Source organism: Halichoerus grypus, chromosome X (genome assembly GCF_964656455.1).
Source record: "Halichoerus grypus chromosome X, mHalGry1.hap1.1, whole genome shotgun sequence".
Lineage (NCBI taxonomy): Eukaryota > Metazoa > Chordata > Mammalia > Carnivora > Phocidae > Halichoerus > Halichoerus grypus.
Window position 1 is genome coordinate 37,847,423 of NC_135727.1, and position 18,359 is coordinate 37,865,781.

The following is an 18,359-nucleotide window of genomic DNA, read 5'->3' on the forward strand; positions in this document are numbered from 1 at the left end:
GGTAATCAGAATGTTAAATCAGGCGCGGGGAGCGAGTGGTAGTAGCCAAATACATGAGTGGTAAATTTCAGTGAGTCTACTCATTTTCAATGCTAGGATCCATGTTTGTCCCAGGCTGTTGTTCCTGAAACCCATTTTCCTGAATACATACTCTCTAGGCATGTTGGCAGTGATGATGGGGGCTGGGGAACGCAGATACAAAGGAAATTGAACAACCAGTCCTTGCCTTGAAGAACTCACAGTCTTGTGAGACAAAACATCAGCACATTAAATGGCATGAGAACAGTTATAAGGCAACAAATCAGCAAGTTCAAACTAATATACTACAGCACAAATTGAATGCATGTGGCAATGTATGGCTACCCAAACAGCGGGATGGAGCTAGACATTTTGGACCCTGAAGGCAACACTTTAGAAGGGCCCCTTTTCCTTCCTTAACAGTGAAATAAACATCTCCAGCAATGCAGGGGCTAGTTGGATGATATTAACACTTCTGAAGAAAGAAAAAGGAGGTAATTTCCAGAGACAGTTATTCTTGTTTTACTTTTCCTTTGTTCTGTGTTCCTGATATGTGATTTAGGGGCAAGCTACAATTTACCTGAGCATCCATTTCCTCATCTCTAGGCTGGAGGTAACAATCAGAGAGTAGTGGGTTGAAAGTCAGGAAACCTGACACAGAATCTCAAATCTGTCATTTACTAGCTGCATGACCTTGGATACATCACCTCCCTCCACCCCATCCATTTCCTCTTCTGCGACATGAAGATGTTGAGCTCCATGGTCCAGGAGATCCCTACCGACTGACTCTAACACTTGAGGCCACAGATAGTTCATAGTTGGTGGTGAGGGGTTAAAAAAGTAATGATGATGTATACGAAAGTAATCCATAAGCCATAAAGATATATAGATGTTAGAAATAACAATATGATCCAGTTCCATATTAAAAAAAGAAAAAAAAAAAAAAAGCCCTGTAGCTCTCCTCCAAATTTAGGGGCTTAAAATATAAATGGGTACTGTCTGTCAAGGCAGCACTTTGGGGCCCTTAGAGGATTCTGAGAATTCTTTGTAACTACTGCTCATCAAATAAACACAACTTTGCACTAGTCTGTCTCAGGCTCACCAAGCCATCCGCAGGGCTATTGTGATTTCAAGGCTGGGTTCTTGGCCCAACTCAGAATCCCAGGGACTGCTAGAACAGTGGTGGCTGTGGTGGGCCACTCCAAATTTTCTTCAAGACCCCGAACAGTTAGTAAAGGCCCTTTCCATGAGGCGCGGGGGCCCTCTTTGTGGGAGAAAGCAGATTTCTAAATCGTCCCCTCTCCCTCCACACAGACACCCGTCTCCACCCTGCCTTTAAGGACACCGACACTTTGCCACTTTTCCAGCCGCGGTGTGGATTGGGAAACGCCCCGAAATGATAAGCAGCTTGCTGGGGCGTAATTTGCGAGGCCAGTTCCTCCAGCGTCCCGCGCACTGGCGCGGGGCCGGACCAGGTGCACCCAGAGGGGCCCTGAGCCGGAGGACAGGGGTTGCGGGCTTCCAGACAGCGAGGTCGGAGGGTAGCCGGGGTCTCCAGGGCCCGCGCGAGTGGTGGGGAGCTCCTAGGTGCATTCCAGCGCAGAGGGGGAGGAGGGGCCGGAGGAGAGGTGCGGTCCCTTTAAGACCCCAACGCTGGCTTAGCCAGAGGAGGGGGGGTGCAGTGGGGGCGCTGCGTGATGGGAAAGTCGCCGGCTGAGCCTCACACTTTCTCCCGATTTCTTAACTTTCGGGCCCGCGGAGCAGGAGTAAGGGCGCTGTGCCGGGGCGGAGACCCGGCTGCGGGCTTGCGGCGGCTGCGCGCCCGCGGACTTCCCGCCTGCGCCGGGCGGCCGGCCTCTCTGGCCAAGTGGGGAGCGGGCGGCGGGCGGGCAGGTGGCCCCGGGCCGCCGCGCCCGCGCCTTGGCTCTGCCCCCGGGAGCCGAGCGAGCCGCTGCTCCCTCGTGGTGTGAGGGCGGTGATGTTTTTCCTCCCACCCACTTTGGAGTCCCCCCTCCCCCTTCGCGCGCACTCTAGCTCTCGCCACAACCTGCGAGCCCCAGACCTCGGAGGAGCGCCCCGGGGAGCTCGGAGCGCGTGCACGCGTGGAAGACGGAGCAGGCCAGTGGCCAGGTCAGTGAGCAGTGCCCGATGCCCGCTCCCTCTACCTTCCTTTCCAGCCTTTGCACAGGTGGGGTGTCTTCTGTTGGCCCGAGCCGCCCCTGCACGGTCCCCCGGGGCGCCCCGAACTCCCCTGACCTGCCACCCCAACTTGCTCTCGGGTCCAGCCGCCAGCGGCCCGGGCTGGAGGTGGGCTCCCAGGCGCAGGACCCCGGGCAGGTTAGGGACCTTGGATTCGAACTCACCACTTGCCACTCGCCGCTTGGCCTGCTTATCTCCAGGCTCTGGCGCTTGGGGAAGGCCACTTGGCCAGCCACCTAACGGCTTCTGCAGTCCCCTTCGTTACTGCCTGTGTCCCGAGAGCCTTTTTTTCTCGCTTGCTGAAGTGCCCTGGACCAGCGGGAGATTAATATGGGCTAAAGTTAATGAAACAGGGTGGACGGGGGCGAGAGGCTCCTCTAGCCCCTGGACATCTGTCTCATTTTCCGGCCCAGACCACTGGGGTCAGAGCCTGAGACGCTAGGCTCAGGAAGCAACGGAGCACTGCCAGAGCTTAGGGCCTGGAAAGCCTGCCTTCCAGACCCTCCCGGCCGGCCCTGCCACTAACTCTATGAGAATGGGCTGGGTTGAGTTCTCCGGGCTGCAGGGGGCCCATTTTGAAGGTGGAGTTGTTGTGGGGAATAGAATGAAATGATGGCTAGCAAGGTGTTTTGCAAGCCAAATGCAAGGCATTGTTTCTCAGTCATAAGCAGCAGTGAAGGCATTGCCTCGGCCAAGAGACACCCTGGGCTAGAACCGCCTCCCACCTGTGAACTGAGCTTTTCTTGTTGGGTGGTGGAGTGGGGAGAGGATCTCAGCGGATGGACGCGGTCACTGAGACCCCAGTGTCTTCTTGTTGTTTGTCCCAAAGAGAAGCACTACCCTCCCCCCCGGGGGGGTGCTGTCCCACAGAAGACAGTGAATGTGAGTTTACAAGGTCAGTCAAGCCTCTCGGGAGGATTAAAGAGACACTGTGGGCCGTGAAGAACTGGCTGACGTGCTCATCCCTTAGCCTGCCTTTGGGAAAGTCTCTCTGGTTCTCTTCTACCCAGGAGACCTCTTCTGAGAAGGTCTGGACTTCTGACACTTGATGGCCCAGATTGCCTTGTGGTTCCGGCCGGGCAAGGAGCCTTCGGTCCCTTTGCTTGATGCAAATGAACTGTGAATGCTTGTTTCATGGAGGCACCTGAATGGATACACTTCTGTAGGTTCTGACATGTTTCTTGTTCTCTTGTTTTTGTTTTTTTTTTAAAAGATTTTATTTATTTTTTTGACACAGAGAGAGACACAGCGAGAGAGGGAACACAAGCAGGGGGAGCGGGAGAGGGAGAAACAGGCTTCCCGCGGAGCAGGGAGCCCGATGCCTGCGGGGCTCGATCCCAGGAACCTAGGATCATGACCTGAGCCCAAGGCAGACGCTTAATGACTGAGCCACCCAGGCGCCCCTTCTTGTTCTCTTGTAAGCCGCCCCCCTCCCCAGGGTTAGTTGCAGGATTTTGTGTTCTTACTTGCTTTCTTGGGGGTGGGGAGCCTGGATCCCCCCCAAACAGGTCTGTGGCTACATTTCTAAGTAACCTGTAGGAGAGTCAGTGCAAGTTCAATGGCACAGCAGCCCGAGTGAAGCAGAGAGTTAATGCAGAAATAACTCCAGTTAACTGGGTCAAAGTATAATTTGAAAAATTAAGGACAGTTTGGCTCTTTGCAAGTATAAGAGTCGGCATGTTTGCTGAGCAATGCTCGCTTAGGTTTATTGCTGCAGTCCCAACAAATGTCTTGAAACCACCTCCCTCCCCCAAAAGAAAAAGTTAAAGGGATCAGGCGACAGTGAACCGGGAAGAGTCCTGGGGAGGGAATTCTTCTCAGTTTATATTTCTGCACAGAATACAAAGACAGGACTTCAGATCTTGTAAATCAAAAGTGAATATTTATAAAGCGATTCATTTTCTGATGTTCTCCATCACAGCCTGGGAGGCCACACAGATGACAGAAACGCCAAAAGAGATTAATTGCTCTCTCGTCACCAACTTTTCTATTTGCTCATAACATTAGTTGGGACCCACGAAAAGCAAAAAAAATTCTGAGAGCCATTTTCTTGCCAGCTTGAGTTATGAAGCAATGCTACTGTTCACCGAATCGCCCAACCATTGTACAAGAAAAACAACCCTGTTGCTTCTTGCATGGGGAGACCCGAAAACTGTGGTTTCAGAAATACCCCCTGAGATCCATATGTGATTGTGATAAATTGGATTTCAGTGGTTAGAAAATCTTTCTCATTCGAAGGCTTGGGGGATAAGCTTATTAAAGTAGGCTCAGAAAGAACCTCGCTGGGCTGGGCAGCTGTGTTAAACCATTCATGGAAATGATTTGCTTCAAGGGGGACCTGGTAGCTCTCAGAGGACAGAGACGTGCTGAGTGATTGAAGCTGGACCACAAGCTCGCAGAGGGGACCAAGATGTCAGACCCGAGGTCTTTGGGATGCTAGGAACATGTCCTATGAGAATTTGGCCCTTGTTTAAGGAGCAGGAAGGGGCGCCTGGGTGGCTCAGTAGGTTAAGCGACTGCCTTCAGCTCAGGTCATGATCCCGGGGTCCTGGGATCGAGCCCCACATCGGGCTCCCTGCTCAGCGGGGAGCCTGCTTCTCCCTCTCCCCTTGCTCCAACCCCCCGCTCATGCTCTCTCTCTGTCAAATAAGTAAATAAAATCTTAAAAAAAAAAAAAAGAAGGAGCAGGAAGGAGGTAGAGAAGGCAGACGGGTGCTGCAAATCATGGCACAAGTTATTCTGTATTTTCTACTTAGGTTACATAGCCATAATTTCAAACAGTGGCTTTCAATTTATCCGGATAAGTTCATAGCATTTCAAGTAGGAGCTGTGGCATCCCCATCGCGGCCCAAAGATAGTTCAGTTCTCCGGAATGATCATCTTGCTTTTCTGCCAGCTCTTTATACTCAGTATTCAGGTTGGCCCCTCAGAAAAGATCAATGCGCTTAATTCCCATTGGGGTTAACCCCGGATTGAAATGTGGTGTTTCTCGGACATCTGCATACTTTCAAATCATCCATTGGAAGCGTTTTGTGGACTCTAAAATCTATGGAAATGACCCGTGGCTGGACCTGAGCAAGCTTTCTGTGTTTTAAGGCTCAAAAGGTTTAAGATTTCCACCCCTTAGACTAGAAATGCAAGTCTCATACTTTTAAGAATTATAGTTGCTTTGATGGTCTTCTGCATGGTGGTGCAGTGTGAACACATTATCTATTTAAATTGGCCTAATGTCCCTTAAAAATGGCCCACTAGAAGTTTCCATTTTGCAGTGGACTTCACATGAGAGCAATATGTCTGAACCATTAAGGTGTTTACTTGTATCCATTTGCTAAGTATATCCATCTTTTCCAACGTAAGTAACCCAACTGCACATCTTTATAGATCTCATAGAAGACACAGGAGAAACACTGACCAATTTACGCCTCATCCCTGAAGGATTAATAAATAGCAGTAGTCTTGAAGCTAAGATGAGTTAACTTGCATTTCAGAAATTGTTTGGGTCCCATGCCTATTATTTTTATCTTGGTTGCCAGAGGAGCCGTTTTGCAAACCCATTTCCCTTTTCTCCCAAAGAAAATCTCTTGGGAAATCAACTCTAATTCTGTTAGAAAGGATGATTTCAAAATTTATTTTTATTTTCCTATGACTTGCCTGTAAGGATTTTAGCCTTAGCATTGGATAGGAATGCATGTTCATCTGCTTGAATTTCCCCCCTTAATCTTTGCAAGACAGGAGAGGCAAGTGCTCTTTCTTACACAGGAAAACAGTGCTTACGCTTACGAAATCCTCTAGTATTTTCCCCCCTGACAAGTTAAAAGCGTAAGCATTGGTGATCTCCCATCAGTTTCAGACGACCTAAGTCTTTTTTTCCTGCTTTCTTCCCAGCAGCTTGAATACACTGGGCCCTGAAAGGTTTGAGCGGCCTTTTGCAGTGGTGAAGATGAGAAAAAAGTGGAAAATGGGAGGCATGAAATGTATCTTCTCCTTGTTGCTGTTCTTTCTTTTCCTAGAAGGAAGCAAAACAGAACAAGTAAAACGTAAGTGTCTTGAGTTTAACAAACAAGATACTTTATTGTAATTTCTTTGAAAATGTGGTTATAATCTGTAGGGATCGTGATTTAGCCCAAATGTGGCCATACCATTATTCTAAGAGAAGAAAGTGAATGTTACTGGTTTATGCATGAGTTGATAAAAGAATGAGTGCTCTGAATCGGGCCAACTACATTTGGGGCTGTTTTTCTGATTATCATATAGTTTTCATCTCCTAGAACACATGACACATTAGCCTATTTTCCTTTTCCTGTTCTAAGCTGTACAAATCTCATTCCATTTTACGTAACTCTAGAAATATCTGACAGATGAGCTGGATTTTTTCCCAAATTTCAGACTCTTCAGCAAAGGTTTTCAGTTTATGTAAAAGAATAACACAGAAAAGAAAAAAAGAAAACGAAAAAGAAAAAGTAAGGCAGGCTCTGCCTATTCCCTTATGCCGCAAAACGAAGAAAGAAAAAACCTTCACATGAACTGGATTCAGATGAAAAATCCTTTGAGGAAATTGAGATTCCAGGGACCGTGAGCAAATCGGATGCCGTTTATTGAAAGAACGTCCCCGCAAAGCCAGGGAATATTTCTAGAAAGTCAGCGATCCGTGTGATGGGCTAACACATTGGAGAAAGCCGAGTGGCAGGAAGGGGGTATAATTAACCCTCCTGGCTGCCACGTTTGGGAGATTTATGCGTAACCGTTGACATCGCTGCTCTCGTTAGGGGCTTTGCTGCAAGTCCGAACCTCACCTTCTTGGGGCCACTTGCAGCCTTCTCTGGGGTGGACGCTCGCTCTAAATTGGAAGGAAAAACCACCGCTTTGGTTCCCCTCTTTGGCTGCATCAAAAGCAGCACAAACTGGAGCTGGGCCAAGAGGGGCATTCTCTGCTCCACTGAACTTATTCATGAGAAGGAACTGTGAAAATCTTCCTGGTAGGGGCTGCAGCAGCATGTGAAGCCCATCACTGAAACATTTATCTCCTTTATCAGTGCAAGTTGACTATAGCCAGCGTGAGGCTCGCGGACAGGGAGAACGGTGCCAAATCCATTCCACCATAACGTGTATTTCTGTCCCACTACGCTTTTCATAGTCCCCCCTGTCTTCTTCCCGGGAGAAGGGGTGCTTTTGATTAGGCTTCTGAGCGTGAGTGACCTGTGGTGTTATCTAGCGTGATGGGGACATGAGAGGAAGTTTGGCAGGGCCCAGGGATCAGCTAGGAAACTCTGCATCACTTTCTGTCCTGTCAGAAAGCTCTCCTTTAAGTGGCTGTGATAGAAAAGTTGTCCATTCATCTTCAGCTCTGCTTACAACCCAGCTGGGCCTAAGATCCTTGCTCTCTTATGACCTGTTACTGATGGCGTCATAGGGGAAGCTTGCAACTCTCGGAAGACCATCTCTTCTGGGAAGTCTTCCATATGTACGAAGACTTGAGGAATACTGTCCATGTAACCTTGAGCTTACTTGACAAACCAAAGAAAAATCGGACTTCAAAAATATTTACAGGCCCCACGCTATCCCTTTCTAATGGCTTCTGCTGCCTATGAATTTGTCCCAAGCCCTTTTGATACTCGGTTGGTGTCAAAATGATTACATAGTAGATGGCTTAGGGCCCCAGTTCTCTCCTCGTGTTTCAGCTTTACAGTCAGATGATGAGGCTAAGGGCATGGTCATCCCCTGAATGAGCCGCTCAGGATCATTCCGTGTGGCCACGCCCAAGCTAACTGTCTCGAGGACATGTGCTAAGTTATCTCCACTAAAGGGGAAATCTCAGAGCATATGCCCTCTGTACGTTGCCTTGATACACACACACACACACACACACGCGCACACACACACACAATGCATGCACGGAGATTTGTACTGTAGCTCTAACAGTGAGAAGTCAGAAGCAGTGGAAATGTCAGTCCACTGGGGAATGGTTACATAAATGATCTGTGTAATGTACTATCATGCTACCATTAAAAACATTGCATATTACAAATCTGAGAGCCCTGCAAAATGCTTACCTCCTTTTTAAACTTCTTAAATTTTAAAATTAATAATAGTCATCATGCAAAACAATCTGAAAGTATCTGGGCTTTATAAGAATGTGTGTCCCTCAGCTACCAACCCTCCTCCCAGGGGAAGCCATTACTAACAGTTTGCTATGTGTTCTTCCAAACTCTTCCCTCTGTGTCCTAAAAACACACATACATGTTTGTAAGGTTTTTTTCTTTTACGAAGATGGGGTATGATATGTATTTTTCTGTAACTTTTATTCAGATATGTGTCTGGGACATCCTTCCATGTCAGAGCCTTGCCATATAACGGTACCGTATTCTTTCTCATGCCTGTGTAGTTTCCGGTCATACACGCGTGCCCTGGTTTAGTTAACCAGTCGCTAGTTGTATATATTGAGGTTGCTTCCAGTTTTTGCTCTTACAACTAAGGCATTGATGAACACCTTCGGACACTTAGGCAAGTATTTGTGAGGAATCATTTGGTCAGTGTGGATGTTCACTTTTCACCTTGGTAAGCACTGTCAAATTATCCTTCAAAATGAGTTGTGTTCATTTCTACTTCCACTGTCTATGTATGAGTGTCCTTCTCTAACTCCTTCACCAAAAATATAATTAATCTTTGTATCTTGGGGCCCATTTAATAGTGGAAATCATATTTCAGTTTTGCTGTGATATTTTCCAATTACCGGCATATCTTTGTCATTCGTTTTCAAGCCAATTGTATTTCTTCAGTGACTGGCCCATTTTGCAGTTACATTGCTTGTCTTGGTGGTTGGTAAAAACTTACTTATTAACATTTTGTTATTTCGAACCTTGTTAGTAACCTTTTGTGTTTAAAATATTATTTTCCCCATCTGCCAGTTCCTTTAAACTTTAAGTTGGATTTGCCCATAGAGAGGTTTTAAATGTTGGTGTCATCAGATCTGTTATTTATTTCCTTTATGGCTTCTGAATTTCTTCTTCTTCCTAAGGAGGTCCTTACCACTCGCTCTATTATGTTTTCTTCTGCTTCCATAATGTCGGGTTTTACCCATAGTTCTCTATTCCATCCGAAATCTATAGTCGTGTGTGGTGTGCAGTGGGGAGCTAATTTTTTTTTTAATCTGTGGGTGGTAGGCTCATGACTTCTTTTTGCTCATCTCTGTGCCTCTGTTTATTCTGGAGTTTCCACAATTGGCAAGTATGACTTTTAAAACAGGGATAAAAATCTGGGAAAACTCCAGGTAACGTGTTAATTGTAAAGGTAATAAACCCTCCCATCTCTCCTTGCTGCCTGATGCCATTTTACACAAGGAAGCCAAGGGTTTTGACCCTTCATGGGTTGGTTTCAGTATAAGCTCCTATGTCAATGCAGACTCTCTGTAGCCTGTTTGCTCTCCTGTCTTGGGTGTCAGGGTGGAAGGAGGGGGCATGCCATTTGGTCAAAGATGCTCACTCAATTGGTGTAGAATCGGAAGAGTTCTGGAGAAAGGGCCATATTTGCTAAAAGCTGTTTTCACAACGAAAGGGAGGGCTGGATGCTGCCACTCGCTAGTAGCTAATTAGCCATAGTTATATTGCTCTCCCAGGGGACAAGACTGGTTCTGGAACCCAGGGAATCCTGATGGCTCATTGCAATGGATGATGGAGCCCTGTGTGGCTTATAGAAAAGTCTGTTACTGTCCAGAATCAGCAAGGTTTGAAGTCCATAGTGGGGGGTGGGGGGTGGGGGGTGGGGAGGAGTCTTTCTGTAACTCCATTATGCTCTGTTGTTAAAGTTGTAGTCAAAGAGGCCGGGAAGCTCTTTTGAAGTTCAAAGGAGCGTAACATTCAGCGCATGATAATTCATGCAAATATGGGACAGGCGAACTGAAGAGTTTGCCTCTTTTGGCAGTTCTAACGTGGGTAATGAACGATCCATCAAAGTGAGGTGGAAGGAGTGAGATGTGGGGAATATTCAGTTATGTATTTCCAAAGGACCAGCCTGGGCCAGGTCTGGCAGAAGTTCTGGGGAGAGGGATTGTCCATGTATTTCATGGAGTCCGTTCCTCCTGTACAAGGTGAGTTAGCTGGATCTTCTAAGGGACTAGAATCTCACTCATTTTTTCTCTTCAGGAGAAAAGCTTCCAACGTTCATATCTGGCTGAAAATGAGCCTGTTATGGAGCCTACCCTGAGCTTCTCTATTGTGAAAACCAACCAGAGAGGCTTGAGTTTTCCTCTTCTAGGTTCTCACTTGGACATTTGATGTGATTACTGGACGGTAGAAAGAAGCAAGCAAAAGAGTAGATCTCTTCTCTTAGAGGCCCTTATAGGTGGAAGTTGACAAAAGGGAGAACACCTTAACTTTGGATACCTTAATGCTTTGCAAAGTACATTCTTCTTTATTTTAAGATTTTATTTATCTGAGAGAGAGAGAGAGAACACCTATGAGTGGGGAGAGGGGCAGAGGCAGAGGGAGAAACAGACTCCCCGCTGAGCACGGAGCCCAATGCAGGACTCGATCCCAGGACCCTGAGATCATGACCTGAGCTGAAGGCAGACACTTAACCCACTGAGCCACTCAGGCCCCCCCCAAAGTACATTCTTATTTTTTATGTGGGGGGTGCCAGTGGGGTTGGGTGTGGAGGCTCTGGAGTCAGCTTAGATCCAAACCCCAGATCTTCAAATTCAGTGTTCTGTTCACGACCCCGGTTTGCTTCTAGCAATTCTCTGGGGAAAGCCAGTTCATACTCTTGAATAGAAGCCCATTCCTTTGCTCATGGCAGCCACTTACCACATAAGGGGTGATCCAAGTGAATGAATAAAGAACTTTGTAACCAGAATTCCTAAGAGAGGCGGTATACTATTGGGGAGTTAAAAGGGATTAACACGAACATTATTCAGGAACCTGAAGAAGCTAAGCCAAAGGAAATTTGTGAGGAAGGTTAAAAATATGTGCCTCTATGTCCATGCTTCTTAGATTTCCCTGACTTCTCAGTAGGACTGGAATGTCCTCAGAGTCTAATGGAAAGAGGACTGTGCTTTAAGTCAGGAGACCTGGTTTCTGGTCAGTTCTGTTGCTTGCTGTGTGGTATTGGTTGAGTCATTCATGCTCTCTGAACGAAGGATTCTCTACTTATAAGCTGAAAATTCTTGCTTTCTGGATGGCAAAGTAAAGGACACCAGAGTAGGCACCGAGGAGGGTGGGACGAGGGAAAACAAGGCTCTGGCTTTGGGTACTCGGAGGACACCTGGACTTTTATCACTGTCCCAAGGTCATTGCGAAGAGCATTTATTCCTTTAAGATTTATAGCCTGCCTGCTTCTAAAAAGGATTAGATACAGGTTACATATGAAAGAATAGCTGCAAGCTAACATTTTTAAAGATGAAATGAAATAGAGCACCTCTGAAGGAAGTGGGAAGCGTAGATGTTCTTAACACCTGGTTTGGCGCGCTATAGCTTTCACACTCTAAATTTGGCTTGCACTTCCGAAAAGATAAAAAGAGGGAGTTTGGGGTGGCTGGCAAGAGAAAATTACAGTTTCATCTACGGAGATTATTCCTACCTCCCACCCATTCAGGCAGTATTGATCATGGGATGTTTGAATAAGGCACATTTGGGAAGTACAGGATACCATCTGTAACCTTGGTTTCAGAGATGAAAGAAGAATGGGCTTTCTTTATTGACTCTGTAAAGGAAGAGGGCAAGTAGTAAATTATAACTCAATAAAAGTCTTCCCGTAAGTGTGAAGGCAGTGTGGTCCAGATCCTTTTAAGTTCAGATGATCTACACGTAGACTAGATTGTCAGTTATCAGACACCCAAGCAAGCTTTATATTAACATGACTTTTTTTTCTGATTTTAAAATAGATGCTAAAATGAAAAGCTAAGTCACCTCCAAAGAATAATAAAAAAATAAAATAGATGCTCATTGTTAAACATTCAGAGGACCCAGAAAAACATAATGAAAACAGGGGCGCCTGGGTGGCTCCATTGGCTAAGCATCTGCCTTTGGCTCAGGTCATGATCCCAGGGTCCTGGGATCGAGCCCCGCATCAGGCTCCCTGCTAAGCCGGGAGCCTGCTTCTCCCTCTCCCTCCTCCCCTCCCCCCGCTCATGCTCACTAGTCTTTTTTTCCATGCTCAGCTATACATACATGTTATCATACATATACATTATTTTAATATTTTAATATTTAATATTTTAAAAATGAAGCCCTGCCTTATAACCAATTTGGTTTATTATGTCAATTCACAATTGATTCTCGAAAATGCACCTGCAATGGTGATAGATCCCATGTTGTTTGAAGCGAAAGCTGGATTTTTTTCGATATCTGTTGCAGGGCATGCAAAGTTGATCCTGCTGTGAAAAAAGTTCAAGAGCACATCTTGAACTCTTGACCAAATGGAAAGCAAACCTCCTTCAGCAGAGACTTGCGCCGCCAAGGTGCTGATAGGAAGAACAACTTGTTTGTTCAAACAAGAGCTTTGATTTTTACCCAAAGTCCTGTGCCAGATGACATGTAAGAGATGATTTTAGCCAGAAAAATATTCAGGTCAGGTTTCACCAGCCAAGCAGCCTTTCTGTGAAAGGACCTCCACGTGGCCTCATGGTAAGGACTGAGTTGAATACTGCCAACTCCCAGTTATCCATGCTAGTGGGGGGCTAGAAGAGCGCAATAAATTGAGATTTCATGGAAAATCTCCAGTTCTTATCTGAGCTAATGGTATGGCCTTGCTCATTGTCAAACCTCTTTGAAATATGGACTCTTTTCTTCTCATTGAGTTTGCCCACCTGCTAGTAGAAAATTGACACAGCCACAAGGCGCAGATAGTGGGAGGGTCGTGATGGGTAGAAGCTGCTCAATATATATGAATTTGAATTAATTTGAGGCAAATGATCTAAGTAGGAATAAGGTAAATCAACTCCAGATACACAGGAATAAGCTGGATATACAGGATGGAGAATTTGACTTCTTCCTGGCTTCCATAACCTGGAAATGAAGTCTTGAAGCCCTGAGGAAATCTGAGAGGGACTTCGATCCCAGGAACCCAATTGCCAGAGAAATAGGAGCCTTTTTCTTCTGTAACTATGATATCTTGTCTTGCCCTTCCTCCACTCCGCTTCAAGTTTGATAAACGACAGAAGTATTTATGCTTTCATTTTTTCTGCCTTATTATAGTTTATAATAGCCTTTTAAAAATAATTAAAAAGGAACTTGTGTACTTGATTTGTCCACTATATAATGAACAGCAAAGATTCATCGCTCTTTTCACTGACTGTATGTGTTATAATAAAGTAAATATTATTGTAATACTTGCATGATGATGTGTCTACAGTAATAGCTCTTACCAAAAACAGTTCCTAAGAATGTTTTCTTGCTTTTAGACTGGCGATGAAGTTATTGACCTTTTGACCTAGTCCTGGGTACTAGACAGTAACAATCAGGCAAAACATTGATGGCATAGTGACGCATCTCTATTTACTTTTAACCATCATTATTTCTGTTAACAGGGGCCCCTAAAGTAGCAGGGATCGCCACTTCTAATTAGGGCCAGCCGCACCATTTGAAAATTAGCTATGACAATGCAGGTTGAAGCTCCATCTCAAATGTTAGTTGCAGTTCCTTTGGGACCAAGTTCTGCTCGCAGATACCATTAGTTAGTGGTAAGTCATGCATTCCCCAGCTGGTATCTGTCAGCTACTGGCAAGTGATAAGCTTACTTTTCCTTGCCTGTATCTTCTAGAAGTTGGCGAGTCATCGTTGTTTTAATAAAATCAGCTCACATGTGCTTCTTGTCCAAGATGATATACTGGGACTTTAGGTGTGGTCGATTATGCTGTGCAACTCATTAAATTCTCCCCTGGGTTAATGCCAAAAACTTTGTAAAAGTTCAGACTTCTAAGCATGTGCTGAAATTGACTTTACCACAGCTTCTTAAAATTGATCATTGTTCAGCATACTCATCGAGAAATCCGCGGTAATTGTGCCAACCGCTCAATCCTAGACACTTGTGGTAAAACATGTCTTAAGGATTATAGTGTTTACTTTCGTTATGTGTTTGAAAAAAAAAATCAGAGTCGGTAATTGCAGAAGCTTTGTTTAGTAACTCCTGTGGCATCACAGTTCCACTCCGTGTCTGCCTCCATTTCCTGAGTTTGCTCCTTCCAAGAGTTTGTGGATTTCTATCTGCGGCATAATTGGCCAAATCCTATATTGCTGAGATGATGAAACACTATTATGTTTGCAGTTAGGACCATGTTTCTATCAGAAGTTAGTGTTTGAGTAAGATTTTCATCAAGAAGCATAGTTTGCCAGCCGCTGGTACCATAATATGGAAGAAAGGCCATGTGAGTATTATTAGGTTTCGAGAGAACTTCCAGCTTGGCTAATCTATCTTCCCAACTAGATTTCAAACCCTTTGACAGCATAGGTACTATTTTTTTTTGCCTTGTAAACACATTTTAAAAATTATTTTTTAGAGATTTTACTCATTTATTTGTCAGAGAAACAGAGAGTGAGAGGGAAAGAGGCAAGCAGAGGGAGATGCAGGCTTCCCGCTGAGCAAGGAGCCTGATGTGGGACTCGATCCCAGGACCCTGGGATCATGACCTGAGCCAAGGCAGACGCTTAACCGACTGAGCCACCCAGGCGTCCCCATTTTAAAAAAATTATTGAAGGAAAATTAACATACAATGTTTTATTTGTTTCTGGTGTACAACATATTGATTCGACAACCAGTGTGGAAAAAATTATAGAGGTTCCTCAAAAATTTAAAAATAGAATTACCCTATAATCCAGTAATTCCACTACTGGGTATCTACCCAAAGAAAATGATAACACTAACTCAAAAAGATATATGCACCCCTAAGTTTATTGCAGCATTATTTACAATAGCCAAGATATGGAAGCAACCCAAGTGTAGATGAATGGATAAAGAAGATGTGGGATACACACATGCATGCGTGCACGCCACACACACACAGCGGACTATTACTCATCCATCAAAAAGAATGAGATCTTGCCATCTGCAACAACATGGATGGAGCTAGAGGGTATTATGCTAAGTGAAATAAGTCAGACAGAGAAAGACAAATACCATGTGATTTCACTTGTATGTGGACTCTAAAAAGCAAAGCAAGAGTGGGTACTATTTTATATTTTGTGCCTTTATCACAGTGATAGATCCACAAAATGCATAATAAAGCCTGCCAGATGTACCATTTTATACAGTCTACTTGGTTATGACTTGACTTTACTGTGGACAACACCTGATTCTTTAAAAGGTAATCGAAGATGCTTCAGCGGTCTTGTGGAAGGGTAACTTGAGAAAATGTTAGGCAAGAATGTGTGGAAGCCTTTTATTTTCCAATTTCTCAAAGTGGGTGACCTGTACCTTACAACTATGTAGCTGAAAAAGCTAGAATCCTCTAGTGGTTACAGCCCTTGGGTCTGAAGTCAGACTACTTAGGTTTGAATCCCAGCTCCATACCCTGACCAGTCATGTCAGCTTGGGTACGTTACCAAATCTCCCACTGCCTCAAATTCCTTAACTGAAGATGGGACTAATAGTGGAACCTACCTTATGGGGCTGTCGTGGGCATTTAGTGAATTCGTGTATGTGAAACCCTTAGAACCGAGCCTGGCTTATAGGAAAGTGTTCAACAAATACTAATTGCTCTTTTTGTTATTACTGAGAATGCTATGACCATTCTCATCTGGCTCTGTTGTGTAGGGCCTGGTTCCCTGGCTGCTTTTTACGCTTACCAGTTACCTCTTGGACTTTGAGCCACATTTAGAGCAGGAAAATTCAGATCGTTTAATTTTCATACGTTGTCTAACAACACTCTTTAGAGACTGACTTTGGGGCAAATGGAATCTATTGAGTGAAACGAGTCATTTTGGGTAGATCTATGGATTTCATGAATATGGGGTGCTCAGATATATTGAAAAGATCCATTTAATAATAGTGCCTGTGAAATCACCCACCTTAAAGATATTTCAGAAATGAGATGGCAACTTGCTTAATAGCAATATATAAAGGATACTCTCCTTGTGGCATAAGTATATACTGTTTCTTTGGAAACAGACTTTCTTGCAAGTTAAAACCTTTTAATAATTTGGATGCGAGTTTTAAAAAATATGTAAAGCCACTTGAAACCCACACTTTGATAGCTTGTCTTATTTTAGTGGCTCCTTAGTCTTTCAGGGGTCTTAATCTTGGATTTATCACATTTTTTTTTCATCTAGTAAGGGGTACATCATCCGACCATGCGGATGGCGTAGCTGATGGTGAACGCTCATCCAATTTCATATTTTGAGTAGGTAGATTTAATGTCAATCTCCGAGGGAGCTAATTCAAGCAAGTACAGTAATTCAGGATCAAATGCATAATACACAGAGTTCCATCTTACTTTGCAATGTGGATTTAAATCAACAAACTTCTAGCTTAGCCACATTTATGTCTTAGTGGCTGCAGACTTATATGAGTAGAATTATTTAAATTATTTATGCTAGTCTAATAATGTCACTTGAATAGCCCCCTTTGCGGATTTGCTTCTAAGTGTATACCCAGATACTTTCTGAAGTGTCTAGATAAGTCATATATGTGAAATGCAAATCACCTAGGTATTTGAGAGTGAGATTATAAATTTACTGTAGAGAAATGGTCACTCGCCTCTCACTCACATGTGGAAAGTAGCAAAAGGTGCCTCATTTAGATGTTTGTTTTGGGAAATTCAGTACATTTCTCATCAAAGATGCTGGGATTGTTAGAATATTTAAAATATTTCCTACTCCATTCTAGAATATTGTGGATCAGGAGTCTTAATTTGTGTCTATACCAAGAAAATTTTATTTCTAAGACTTGGCTGAAAAGCACACAAGTTCTGCCTAAAAAGTAATGTTGATTTTCTGAGTTCTTTCAGTTAACACATGATTTTGAACACCTACTCTGAGCTCAGAAATGTAGATTAATATAACAATGTTAACAGGGGCGCCTGGGTGGCTCAGTCGTTAGGTGTCTGCCTTCAGCTCGGGTCATGTCCCAGGGTCCTGGGATTGAGCCCCGCGTTGGGCTCCCTGCTCCGCGGGAGGCCTGCTTCTCCCTCTCCCACTCCCCTTGCTTGTGTTCCCTCTCTCGCTGTGTCTCTCTCTGTCAAATAAATAAATAAAATCTTTAAAAATATATATATATAACAATGTTAACAAAAATAGTAATATAACAAGAGGGGAAATATAAATACTTATTAAAATTGAATATATATTCAACCTTCCTGATAAAGAAAAATACTAGTTCTGTTTTCTACTACCAAATCGGCAATTTTATCTTATTTTTTATTAAATTTTAAATTATAATTCCAGTATAGTTAACGTATAGTATTATATTAGTTTCAAGAGTGTAATAAGTGATTCACCAATTCTATACATTACTCGGTGCTCATCATAAGTGTACTCTTTAATCCCCTTCACCCATTTCACCCATCCCCCCACACACCTCCCTTCTGGTGACCATCAGTTTCTTCTCTATAGTAAGAATCTGTTTCTTGGTTTGACTCTCTCTCTTTTTTTTTCCCTTTGCTCATTTGTTTTGTTTCTTAAATTTCACATATGAGTGAAATCACATTGTATTTGTCTTTCTCTGACTGACTTGTTTTGCTTAGCATTATACTCTGTAGCTCTATCCATGTTGTTGCAAATGGCAAAATTTCATTCTTTGTTATGGCTGAATAATATCCCATTGTGTGTGTGTGTGTGTGTGTGTGTGTGTGTGTGTATCACAAACTCTTGGACCTACACCAGATAAAAATCTGTACAGTGAAGGAAACAATCAGCAAAACTGAAGAAAACCTACTGAATGGGGGAAGACATTTGCAAGTGACATATCTGATGAAGGCTTAGTATATATAAAGAACTGGTATAACTCAACACCCAAAAAACAATCTAATTAAAAAGTGGGCAGAAGACATGAACAGACATTTCTCCAGAGAAGACATCCACATGGCCAACAGACACCTGAAACGATGCTCAACATTATTCATCAACAGAGGAATGCAAACCAAAACTACAGTGGGACCTCATACCTGTCAGAATGGCGAAAAACAAGAACATAAGAAACGAGTGTTGGCAAGGATGTGG

The 18,359-nt window shown here is 44.1% G+C and overlaps 1 protein-coding gene across 9 annotated transcripts in view; it reads left to right on the forward strand.

The window, feature by feature from the left end:
- Positions 1–1,744: 1,744 nt before the first annotated feature.
- Positions 1,745–18,359, forward strand: part of CHRDL1 (chordin like 1) — a 112,689-nt gene continuing 96,074 nt past the window's right edge. For 2 of the 9 annotated variants that reach the window (XM_078065191.1, XM_078065195.1), the window contains exons 1-2: positions 1,748–2,148; positions 6,103–6,254. In XM_078065191.1, coding sequence (XP_077921317.1) covers positions 1,997–2,148; positions 6,103–6,254 — 304 coding nt within the window. In that variant the 5' untranslated portion in view covers positions 1,748–1,996. Of the gene's footprint in view, positions 2,149–6,102; positions 6,255–18,359 lie in introns of all 9 variants that reach the window. The other 7 variants (XM_078065188.1, XM_078065193.1, XM_078065196.1 and 4 more) reach the window with 6 other exon arrangements.